This window comes from Tasmannia lanceolata, unplaced genomic scaffold (genome assembly GCF_043159265.1).
Source record: "Tasmannia lanceolata isolate RefF3 unplaced genomic scaffold, GAP_Taslan_0.1 ptg000006l, whole genome shotgun sequence".
Taxonomy (NCBI): domain Eukaryota; kingdom Viridiplantae; phylum Streptophyta; class Magnoliopsida; order Canellales; family Winteraceae; genus Tasmannia; species Tasmannia lanceolata.
The window spans coordinates 23,007,697-23,019,933 of record NW_027518683.1 but is presented as its reverse complement, the minus strand read 5'-3'; the positions used below and the strand labels follow the sequence as shown (position 1 = coordinate 23,019,933).

The following is a 12,237-nucleotide window of genomic DNA, read 5'->3' as shown; positions in this document are numbered from 1 at the left end:
CATTGTATCCGGCAATCAGGTCACTTCATTCCTTCAAATGTGAAGTACATAAGCCCCTTTGCATTCATAGTCTGCATTGTATGAGGCAGTTAGGTCACATCATTCCTTCAAATGTGAAGTACATCAGCCCCTTTGCATTCATAGATACACTCTAGCTAGGTGTCCCAAGTAAAGAAAAGGGGCGCATTTATCATTTCCCTCATAATATTGCAAACATACCCCTCACAAAATTGACATGAATGAATGATAATTTGAAGAGTATTTTGAATTGGGAGATGAAATTTTCACCCCTTGCAGTACGCATTCGCCCTGCTTTTAACGTGAACAGTTGGCAATTTTAATGCTTTTTGAGATTAAGTCACTTTAAAAGGGGGGTGAATGCGTACTGGAGGGGGGTGGGGTTGAAATTCATACATTTCTGCCATGCAATTATCATACGGATTCTTCAGATCTAATGGACCGTCTGAGTCCATTGAAACCCTACTTTTCAATTATGATTTATTGAGTGCTACTACGGAGATTGAGAGTGGAACCGAACCCAATCCCCACATGCCACATGGCATGGGAAGGGTAGTTTTGCCATTTTAAGAAAAAAAAAAAAGGCCAAAAACAAGATACATGATTGCTACTATGTGAAGAATCTATGTATTGGGTTCCACTATCGGACCCCTACTTGGTTTCCATATCATTATTCTTATTTATTTTGGGCAATGATAAATTCACACCCCTGTATGATAATTCGCACCTATTTAACGTGAAATGGCGTTGGAAGGCTTAAAGTCTGCTGCATACCGTCCTTTAAAGGGGTGCGAATTATCCTACAGGGGGTGCGAATTTATCATCATCCTTTATTTCCTACCCCGTAATTGAGTCCACAATTCACACTATAAAATTTTAGGCATCCTATAAAAGGAAAAGAGGGGTGCTAGCAAAACGGGATTTCTTTTGGAAAATAAGGACAAAACTCTATGTTGTGACACATGCGCAAGAAGACAAGGGAGTGAGCTAGCATCCTCACGAAATGCCAAAAAAACAGTGTGGAAATGATCAAATCATCGATCAATTCCACATTCATCTTTGTTTTCCATTTGAAATCCTATTTTGGAAGTGTTTCCATAGGAAAATTACATTATGCTACTTGTACTAGACACAACATTTGTAAGAAGTACACTGCATAAATTGAAATACCAAGACGGTTGGATGGACCCAAACGATCAAAACGTTAATGGACAGGATTTGGGCATGACACTGTGTCCATTGGACCCATTTCCTAAGGTTTGAAATTATTTGGATTGTCACCGAGAAGAAGCCACAAAGTCGATGGATGGTACTAATGTACAAAAATATCCTTCATATTTCCTTCTTTTGTGCCTATTGATGGAGATTTTCTTAACATTTTAAAAAAATGCCCAAATTATGAAAAAATATTTCATTTTTTCTCTTTTAATTTTGAAGAAGGCTCCCTCTCCCTCTCTCTCTGTCTCAGGAGTGCCAACGGATCCTATTCAACCACCTATGTCTTTGTCACAATCCATTCAAATCCCATATCGATCGGATCCTTTTAAATTTCTAACGAAAATCCGAAATTTTGTTTTTTCCGAAATTAAGCAAATTCAACCAAAATCTCGTTCTTTTATTTAATATTACGAAATTTTGGTAATTTCAGCCGAAATTTGGTATGATCGGTAATTTCGGCCTAAATTTTGTATAAAATAAAATTTTTTTTTTAATGGTTTCATCGGATTTCAGCTGAAATTTCGGATTCGGTGAATACCGAAACGCATTCCGAAACCGAAATTTTGCAACCGTGGCCAAATGTACCTGTAGAGAAAAAGTGCAAATTTATCATTTCCATTAAAAAAGGGTGAAAATATCATTTCCCAAAAGTAAAAAAAATAAAATAAAATAAAATTGTGGAAATAAAAATCCAAAAATCCAACTTCTCATAACATAACATATTAACATGTCTTGACGCCTAACTATCGCTATATTCCACGGAAAAATTGGAAGGTCGTGCAAAAGTGGATCCACCGTACCTTACAACTCCCATCCACATGTCGTCCATCTACTAATTATGGGCAGGGGAGTGGATAATCCGAAGAGAAAAAAACGGTCTGTGTAATTTTGGTGACGGGCAATAACCGGTAGACTGGTAAGATATTAACCTGCTAGGCCGGTTAGAGGGGGTCAAAGGTATAAGAACCGGGGTTTAACCGAAAGTGCGTGGTTTTCATAGGGTTTTGGCGATCAGAGAGAGAGAGAGAGAGAGAGAGAGAGAGAGAGAACGTGCATGAATCGAATTCCGATTCCGAGATCTCAAGAAATTCAATTCTCCGGCAATTGTCCGATCTCACGAATGACGGAATCCGTACGGAATTCGCTTCAATTTTGTCTCTTTGCAGAGAATTATATCTCGTTCAAACGGAAATCTTGAGAAATCAAACGATGTTTTTTGCTCATGGAATCGTTTGTTCGGAGGTGAGTCGATCTAATTCCTTTTTTTTTTTTTTCGTACTCTAATTCTGAATTTTTTAATTTTTTTCTCTTTTTTTGTGTGGTGAAATTGAGTTTTTTTTTTTGTTTGTATTTCAGTGCAATTTGGCCGTATTTTGTTCCAGATTTGTTCCTCTTTTTTAGAAATTGATTTTGATTTGGATTCGATCTCAGTTTTGGTCTGGATTCCTCTTGTTAGGAGAAGGAATCTTTTAAAAATTTATATTTGAGTGCAATTTGGTTGAATTTTGTTCCAGATTTGTTTTTCTTGTGCAGAAATTGATATCATATGGATTCGATCTCGGTTTTGGAGAAGGAATCTTTTAAAAATCAGTTTTTTCTGCTTCAAATTTGTTGAACTGTAGAAAAAAATATGATTAAGATCCGATCATTGTTTTTGAATATTTAAAAATCAGTTTTTTCTCCTTCAAATCTGTTGAATTTTCGAAAAAATATGATAAAAATCAGATCGTTGTTTTTTTTAATGTTGTCTTTATTTTCTAAATTTATCTCTTTTGATCTTCTTTTGCTAGGGTTTTAGGATCTGAAACCCTAGCAAAATCAGTTTTTTCTCCTTCAAATCTGTTGAATTTTCATATGAATTTATATCTATGGTTAATTCGTTTTATTTTTTATTTTATTCTTGAGTGAACTAAATTAATAAAATCCTTTTTTTTTTCTCTATCAATTTTGCAGAAATTATTGGGAGTTATCTGAGATCCAATTTAAGACGAATTTTATTTATTCATAAGCTGAAGGGTTCCTCAGAGGCTTTCCAATGTAAGATCTTGATCTGTTTCTCACAAAATCTAAAATTTTCTAATTGAGATCTCAAGGTTTGTCTAAGAAAGGGTTATCAATTTGATGGCCAGCTTAATTACATTCTTTCCGGCTTAATTTACATATTTAGTGATATTCTTGTTTTTCTCATAAGTGGGTTGGTATTCATGTTGGACTTTCAGTTTTCTTATTATTCTTTCACATATGGTAGGGATCTGATGAAACAGCCACAACAGGGTTTAAGCCTTTTAGAAGTTTAAATTTTGTCAAAATTTGCAATTTTAATGTTCTGGAAGCTTCTTCTAAAACAATTACTGCCATGTAATATAATTTTGATCTTTAGTGAGTTGGGTTTGGACCAAATTGTTGTGTTCGGTTTCAGTTGTTTCTTGGATGTTTTTACCACCAGTTGATTGGCAAAAGCACTATCATAGGTTACAACTGTGAATGGATTGGTTCCGGTTTCTTTCTCATGAAATTTTGGTGGTTTGAGTTCTCTAAAATGTTTAAATCCGTATGTAAGCCATTCATTGGTTCTCTTTTATGAACTGTTTCTTGAGTTATGTGCAATAAGTTTAATTTAGAACCCTCCGGTTTGTGATTTTAGCTTCTTTGCCTTCCCTGTTCCTGTTATTTTAATGTAGTTCTGGAATGTCTTTCATAGCGTTTTGTGCGTACGTGGGAGTGGAATTTTTTGTGCATACTTGTTTTTCAGACTTTGGAACCATCTCACTTTTGGGCATTGCTCATATCGTCCGTTTTGCAGGGTTTTGTTATGGGGATCATTTAGTCCAAGAGATGGCTCGGTGGAGTGTGCATTGAAGATGCGGGACTTTTTTAAGCGTTGAAGATGTGAATTGATCCAATAATTCTGTTTCTTAGTGCTTGCTGAGTTATTACGTTTGGTATGTGTCTCTGAGATATGGTGTTTCAGAAGAGGCTCGACTACGGATTCAATGGCTACCAGGTGCCTGCTATTCCCCGAGCTTTAAGATCAGCTAGGGTAAGTTTTCACTGTCACATCATCATTTGCGATTCACTCTTTATCAAATTTTCGGCTTAGAAACTCTGTTCTGAGTTCTTTTTTGTTTTTAAATTTATTTTCAGGGTAAGGGTTCATTTAAAAAGAAAATTGATGACAATCAGATGTGTGCATTTGATTTACTAGCCACATTAGCTGATAAATTACTACGGGAGAAAGAAATTTATCCAACTCCTAGTAATGTTTCATCTGGAAGAGCTCAGTTTGCTATTAGAAAGGATACCATTAAACAAGAACAGCAGGACGAAGAGAAACCATATAAACCAGAACCTTGTGATCAAGGAAGCTGCAATGAGAGTGTGATTGCTTTTAAGGAGGCCTCACAAAATAATACACAAACCTATAGTTCGAACGAATACTTGCATGCTCGGGATGATGCGACTTTGAGACCTGTTTCTATAATAACAAAGTCTGAGAGATCAAAGAAGGTTGCTTGTGCTGAGAAGCCAATAACTGACAAGAGTAGTAATGAATTTAGAAACTCGCTGCACCCAATTCTTGGAAAGTGCGATTCTGATAGTGGTTTCCCTGGCTATGCAGAATCCCACAGTGGCAAGATGGAGGGTGAACTTGAGAGAAAAGTGGAAGGTGAGCATCAAAGGATTGAAAGTATGATAGATGGAAATGTGCCTGATGCGCATAGTTTAGTGAATCCTATGGAATTGGATACTAAACCTCCTGCCTTAATTAGTTCAGACAGTAGCGTTGAGGTGCCTTTGTGTGGGGATCACATTCCTTGTCGTTCTCACCCCAGGTGTCAAGATGATGTGAAAATAGTTAATAGAGATGATGACGAAAACTCCTCTGGGTGCACTCAACCTAGCACCATATCCTTGAAGGCCTTTACACCTCCACGCCTTGGAGATCGGAGGATAAGAAAGTTGTGGGCATCCAAATTCCGGAAAGTATCTCCAACATTGTTGAAGGATGGGGAACTTTCTAACAAGGGTGAGCAGATCTCTATTCTTAGTTTAATCCTATTGTCTACCAAGTTGTTATATGGCAGTGATTTTTGAAATATCTGCATTTGAAGTTTTCACTAATTTTCTTGATTATGAGTATAAAAAGATAACTAATTATGTTTGCTTTCTATTCCATCTGAATGATCTGAATGATTTATTGAAATTTCTTATTGACGCTACCAGATTTGGGAACGAAACCTGTTTTCCGTAGTAGCAAAATGTGTTACAGACGCCAAAGGACTCAAAGGTGTTCTCCTTTTAAGAGGAGGAATCTGTTTGAGCGGCGCTCATTATCAACCTCTGATGGGGGGATTAGTAGTGAAGCTATTTCTAACTCACCTGAGAAGGGTATCAATGGAGAAGCAACTGGTTTATGTGCAACTATGCATGGAGGTTTGTTTATTTTGACCCTCTCACTATCTCCTTTCGTTGCTATTATTTGCAGTTTACTAAATCCCTATCTATTTTGTGCAGCCAATGGGGTAACACCCTCAGTAGCAGGTCAAAAGTCTTATTTCGGACCTGGAGACTCACAGGGTAGGATAACCTTCATGATGGAATGCCGAATTTGTAACTATTTGACTTGTTAGTGGTTAAAATCAAATCATTTGGATTGTTGCTGCTGATATATGAGATCCTTATAAATATTGTAATGCTCTTCGCAGTGAAGCTCAGTATTAAGTCCTTCAGGGTTCCGGAGCTCTTCATTGAGATTCCTGAAACAGCAACTGTTGCTTCACTGAAGGTATATGATTCTTACATTTTTTTTCCTCGATATCATGTTTCAGGGAAAATACTTTGCACTTTTTCGTCCACTCTATGATAAAGAACTGTTTATTCATATTTACTGGAGTCATTTTTGGCTTCCGAGTTGATCAAAAACTCCTTTGACTGGTCCGAGTCAATAAAAAACGTGCTGCATCAATCATTAACTCACCCAAGTCAGCTTTTTTATTAACCTTGGTGGACTTCTTGTCCTAGTAGTTAAACACGATAAATGCCCTAGTGGTGCCATACGTTAAATGGAAGGGATGTTGTAGAGTTTTTTATTCTAATTCTAGAATTTTGGTAAAGAAATCTGCATGAAATTGAAATTTTTGTTACTGGAAAAAATGTTGAATTGATTCATATCTTTGTTCCGCTTACAATCTGTAACTACTGACTAGTAATCTTGGGTGCGATTCATGTATTTTAAGGGACAGAAATTGCCATCTTTGCAAATAATCAACAATGAGCTGGAAAGGATTGAAAAAAAATCAAACAAACTGACAGACATTACTGGTGTTTTTCCAGGGTGATGAAGAGTTATCACCTTTAGAAAATAACAATTCTAGTCAGTGATCAAAGATCTTCCATATTTGGAAGCTTGGAATGGTATGTTTTGACTGTAACTGTGCAATTAAAGTTGGCACACAGGCCCCTAAAACACCCAAATCCCTCCTCACTCAAAATTATATAGACAAGAGAAAAATAAAAGGTTTATAAAGGGACACGAGTAGAGGCTATCAATGTTATTTCGTACTAATCATTGCATCAGATTACACTTGATTGTATCCAATTGGCAGAATCCAAATATGGTGTATAAGCAGAACTTCTGGCCAATCCATCGGTATACCATGAAGTTACAAAAGTTGTACCTGTGAACCAACCCCCTAAAGCAAAATAAGCACAAGGAAAGAGCAATAGACCGGACAAACCTACAAAAACGAAACGGTCCCTATGTAACAAGTCATCCATAATATCAAATAAATACTGATATTGGCACTTCAATGTTTTGATAATTGCACTAACTCATCTTTTCTTTTATTATTTAAACAGCTGCCAATGGTTATTACAGTTCACAAAAAACTCTCAGCTGATTAAAAAAGAAAAGACAAGTTGAGTGCAATTATTAAAATATAGTAGTGCCAATATCAGTGGCCATTTATAAAAGGCTGTACTGATGATGTTTTCATGAATCATGATGTTGCACTGACAATGTCAGCGGTGGGGCCACGGTGATCCAATTGCAAAGAAATCAAAAGGGTTGGTCATTTTATATACAAGGGATTATGTGTTCTTGCATTACATATGCTTCTTAATAAGCTCTCATATCTCGTGTTCTTGTGGTTATGAGTTTCTTATTTGGGATAAGTACTTAATGAGATTAGCAACAGATAGATGCTTCTACTAGGTATTTGAAGGTACTAACTTGGCCTAATAATAGAAAGGAATTAGAGTTACAAGTATTAAGTGGGTTTTTATAATTTATATAACTCAAGGATAAAGACATTTTGACCATTTTTATTTTCATTTTATGAAGAAAATTTATGAACTTTGCTAGTAGTGATTGTGTGATCAACTTTGGACACATTTCATCTCCAGTCTTCGCAATTCTTCTTATTTGTGTTGAATGTCTTCCTTAAATTTCAGTTTTTGCTTCATCATTCACTTGCTTTGCTGTATTGCCAACAAATTCTCTCGAGTTATCCCTGCTAGGTGCTAATGGATTCTTTACACCTATTCTGTGACTATGGCCTAGACTTATGTGGATGTGCATTTTCCTTTTGGGCACATGTTGCATGGAACATATTTTTTGTTTACAAATCTTTAATTTTCCATTCTGGTGGTATGTAATTGTTTGTAGAGGACAGTTATGGAAGCTGTGACCGCCATACTTGGAGGTGGACTACGAGTTGGTGTTCTTCTTCAGGGTAAGAAGGTTAGAGATGACAATACAACTTTACGCCAGACCGGGATTTCTCAAGATGATAATCTGGATAGTCTGGGTTTTACACTGGAGCCCGACTCTGCACATTCTCCACCACCTCTGTCTTCCGAAGATCCTAACTTTCTGACCCGTTATGATGCAATTCAGCCACTGACCAGGTAAGTGAAGAGACACAAGTTCCTGCCTGGTTTTAGCTTATGGATAAGTTGATAGTGACCACCCTCAATTGAAAAACATATGCTAGTTCCCTTTTAGATTATTCCATGCACTTGAAATTGCTCTTTAAAGTTTGACTTTTGATTTTTACTCGTTCATGTAACTGTCACATTCAGAAGTTAAATCTTTTACGCTCACGATTTCCCACTAAATTAAATTGTTTATTTCTCGCTTTTTGGTTAAGAACCCTGTAAATGCTTATCAATTTTTAATTTGTTTTTGTTATAGGATAGTAATTAGTGCAGACCTAAACAAAAAAAATGTGCTATTTTTTATTTTATTTCATGGAACATGATTTGGATTTTCTTTATTTCTTTGTTGAGGTCTGGGTCTGGCACAAAAGATAATGGTAATTCTGCAGGAAAATCACAAATTGGTCAAGTCGTTTGAAACAAAGTCTTATCCCTCATCTTTTGGAACAAATTTCTGTGAACTTTGATTATTTGTGGGAAAACAAAAATTTTGATTTTTTTCTTTGGTAAATATCAATTGTTGTGTTAATGCTAGTCTCCTAACAAACGTGGGAGTTTATGATGTTCTTTCCAATAAATAACAGTCCAAAAAATGAATGTGCTTCTCAAATTATGGGCCTATTTGGTTTTCAAAAGATCAAGGCTATTTCAATGAATATTAGTCATTGCTTTTGCAGATAATGATAATGCCGTCATGTTCGAAAAACCGTTGAAAACATCTATGCTGGCCTTAAATCTGTTTTTAGTTGCAATTGATACCATTCTGGTCAATTCTCAGGTCTCCAGCAGTTCTGACTTCGGATCCTGGGGAATCTGATGCCTCTCCAGATCTTCCACTGACCAATTCGGGCAACTGTGTTGAAAGTGAGCACGAGTCAGTTCCCTCTCCTATTGACACGTCATTGGATAAGACAACACTAATTTCCAGAGCTTTGGTTGCCATTCCAACCTTGAGTGTGGAGGCATTGGCGGTGGTTCCCTTGGATGGAAAGTCAAGGCGTTCTGAGCTCGTTCAGCGCCGAATCAGGAGACCCTTTTCTGTCTCAGAAGTAGAAGCACTTGTACAAGCAGTTGAGAAACTTGGAACCGGAAGGTTTGTGAGGATTACCCCTGAACTTACCAGAAAATACTTTGGTTTCTGAATAAATTCTTGTTACCATTCAAAAAAGAAGAAGAGAGACTTTGGTTTCTAATATATATTAGTCGGCAATATACACTTTTGAAGGTTAATAATTTGATTTTTTACCTTCCTCACCATTCTTGTACGTTAATATTGACTCCTTGTATTTCACGTCTTGCATGGTTTTTTTTTTTTTTTTTATATATATATATATATATATATATATATTATATATTTTTGGTTGCTCCATGATTTGACCTCCTGGTTTCCTGATGTCTAGTGAGTAAAGAATTAACTTTTTTTTTACCTTCCAAAAAAAAAGAATTATTTTTTTTTCAGTAGGAATGCTGTTATTTCAGGGTATTTCTTTCTGTCTCTGGAGTCCGTCGATAACGTTTTCAAGTTACTGGGAATTCTGTTGTGGGGTTTCTCATGGGCCTTGCTCTTATTCTTCAGGTGGCGTGATGTTAAATTACGCTCTTTTGAAAATGAAAGGCATAGAACGTACGTTGACTTAAAGGTATGTCATTTGTTTTGTTAATTGTGTTGGTTTTTTTGTCATTTTCTTTCTGCATGCTATGTGGTCTGCTCTAGTAGAAAATGAAGGAAACAGAAAAGGAAACATACAACATACTATGTTCATTTTCAAATGGAGAAATGTTGTGGTATGAAAATGCCCACTATGAATCTTATCAGCATGAAGTGGGCCCTCTTGGTGCATTTGGTAGAATGTCAGAGAAAGTGGGACCCACTTCCCATCACCATGTAGATGGGTGTTCCACACCTAGATTATTTTGCTTGCAAAATGCAAATGTGTAAATGTATCACATCTCCTCCAAACTGATCTCACTATAGTTCTTTCATTTGTGTAATTGCATAGCCTATCCAATCCTTTCAATTGCTTTCTGGAGAAGGAAAAATTTGTCTTGTAGATTGTAATGGTAGGAAGTTTAGGTTCCCAAAAATTTGAGAAGGATAACGAAAACCTTGCTCAGCATTCATCCATTGACAATCCCCCCACCTCCACGCCACCCATACGCACACACACACTTTTTTTTTTTTTTTGAAAGATTAACAGTTTTATTAACACAAACATTATATACAGCAGGGACAAGACGTCCCTAGAAGAGATTACAGCAAAATAAACCTCCAATCCCATATATCAACCTTTATAATCCAATCCTTTTCTCCCTACAATGGTTAGTTGTCACTAACTTTTCATACTCTGCACCCTCCTTGGCCAATTTGCCTGCTTGTTTGTTTGCTGACCTCCTCATATGATGGAACTCTGGGTTGAGCAGCAAGCCTTACTACATTTAGCCCTTCTTAGTATAGTAGCCCTCTCACGCCCTTATGAGTATTGTAAGTTCGCTTGCTGCTTGCTAGCAAAGGTTTAGTCTCTGAGATAATATCTGCGAATTTCCATGGCCCGGTTGCCTTGTTATTAGCCAATGAAAGAGCATTTGAAGAATCTCCTTCGATGAACGAAGGCTTAGTCAAAGATTTGGAATACAACCTTAGATCCCAAAGAAGGGTTCTCGCTTCCACCTCTTTTGAGTCACATTCCCTCACCGGGCTGGAGTAGGTAAATTAGGTGTCCCAGTTATGGTCACAGGAAATGCCTCTGATTCCTGCCTTTTGGGGATTGCCTTGGGAGATGCTATCAAAGTAAGCCTTATCCATCCCGTTAGGGGGAGAGGGGGGTTGTTGGCATCTTGATTTTCATAGTTTTTTCTCTAACAATATCTCCAAAATTTGAGGAATTCCCTCATGCTGTAAATGGCAGTATTTTTTTTATTTTTTATCATTCCTTCCCTATAGGATGGTTGATCTTGATGTCTAACACAATCTGCTTAAAATGTTGCTTCTTTTCCTTGAAAATGTGATTGCTTCTCACTTTCCATATGTGCCGAATCAAAGCATATGGAACTAATCTGTGTAAGATTTGAAAGAACACCTGCCCCTCGTCATTACTTTCAACATTACAGATCCTTTCATCTTTCCCATTGGTGCAATTCATGGGACCCACAAAATACAGGGTTGTGGGTCCCATGGACAGTACGTGTACACATACACAGTTTTGCCGCATCTTTTCTCCTATATTCCAAGAGTCTCGGATGTGATCCTTGGAATAGCTTTGCATGCAAGCATACAGAGAGAGAATAGTTTTTTGCAATGTAAATTGAGCTGTTGCTCTGTTTGTGGGGGGCAGGATAAGTGGAAGACACTGGTTCACACGGCAAGAATCGCCCCACAGCAAAGGAGGGGAGAGCCAGTCCCACAAGAGCTCTTAGACAGGGTCTTATCTGCTCATTCCCATTGGTCTCAACAGCATTCCAAGCAGCACCAACTCAAACAGCAGCCTGAGACTTGCCTCCTCTAACCCAAATGAAAGAGAAAGCAGAGAGAAGAAGAAGACTATTGTTGATTTGTAAAAAGGATGACAAATATGACAATTGAGGAAATCTGTGTTATATTCTCACCATGATGATTTTTAGCCCAATTTCCTTTCCTTATTATTCCTCAAAAGGAGAGGATGGCGCTTGTACATGATGACCACGGAATAAGTGCTTTTGTTCTCTGATTCAATTCTTTTGTTGAAAGAAAGCAGAACGTCATTTAAAAAGGAGTTTTAGTTGTAAGAGCATTCAAATGTATAGTGTTGCTCTCTCTCTCTCTCTCTCTCTCTCTCTTGGCATTGAATGTTTGTTTTAGTGTAGGCCATTGGATTGTTGGAATTAGAGGTGGAAAACACCATTTATTAGGAGCCTAATGTTTTTTTGTTTTTCTACATACTCCACAATTTGGGAGAGACTGCACTTGAATACCCAAATACCTGATATCTCACTTTTTGGCCATACCAAGGAAATAATGCCGCCATTTTCACTTTCGTCATGTTAATTTTGTTTAGCTTAGTTTTATTTTAATTTATTTATTTTTGA

At 37.0% G+C, this 12,237-nt stretch overlaps 1 protein-coding gene across 1 annotated transcript; it reads left to right on the top strand.

Annotated features, from left to right (window-relative positions):
- The first annotated feature begins 2,218 nt into the window (after window positions 1-2,218).
- LOC143880120 (telomere repeat-binding protein 5-like) lies at window positions 2,219-11,952 on the top strand. The gene is made up of 11 exons (XM_077382877.1): window positions 2,219-2,478; window positions 3,190-3,273; window positions 4,040-4,276; window positions 4,381-5,263; window positions 5,461-5,670; window positions 5,752-5,814; window positions 5,943-6,022; window positions 7,904-8,145; window positions 8,954-9,268; window positions 9,752-9,815; window positions 11,508-11,952. Exons 3-11 carry the CDS (start codon window positions 4,196-4,198, stop codon window positions 11,676-11,678), a joined length of 2,109 nt encoding a protein of 702 aa, XP_077238992.1. The 5' UTR covers window positions 2,219-2,478; window positions 3,190-3,273; window positions 4,040-4,195; the 3' UTR covers window positions 11,679-11,952.
- The last annotated feature ends 285 nt before the right edge of the window (window positions 11,953-12,237 follow it).

What these genes read in the sequence shown, in the direction of transcription:
- LOC143880120 (XM_077382877.1), top strand. Translation starts at nt 4,196, where the DNA reads ATGGTGTTTCAGAAGAGGCTCGACTACGGATTCAATGGCTACCAGGTG. An exon ending in TGGGGAACTTTCTAACAAGG is followed by an intron (nt 5,264 to 5,460) that starts GTGAGCAGATCT and finishes TGACGCTACCAG; the next exon opens with ATTTGGGAACGAAACCTGTT. An exon ending in GAGAAACTTGGAACCGGAAG is followed by an intron (nt 9,269 to 9,751) that starts GTTTGTGAGGAT and finishes CTTATTCTTCAG; the next exon opens with GTGGCGTGATGTTAAATTAC.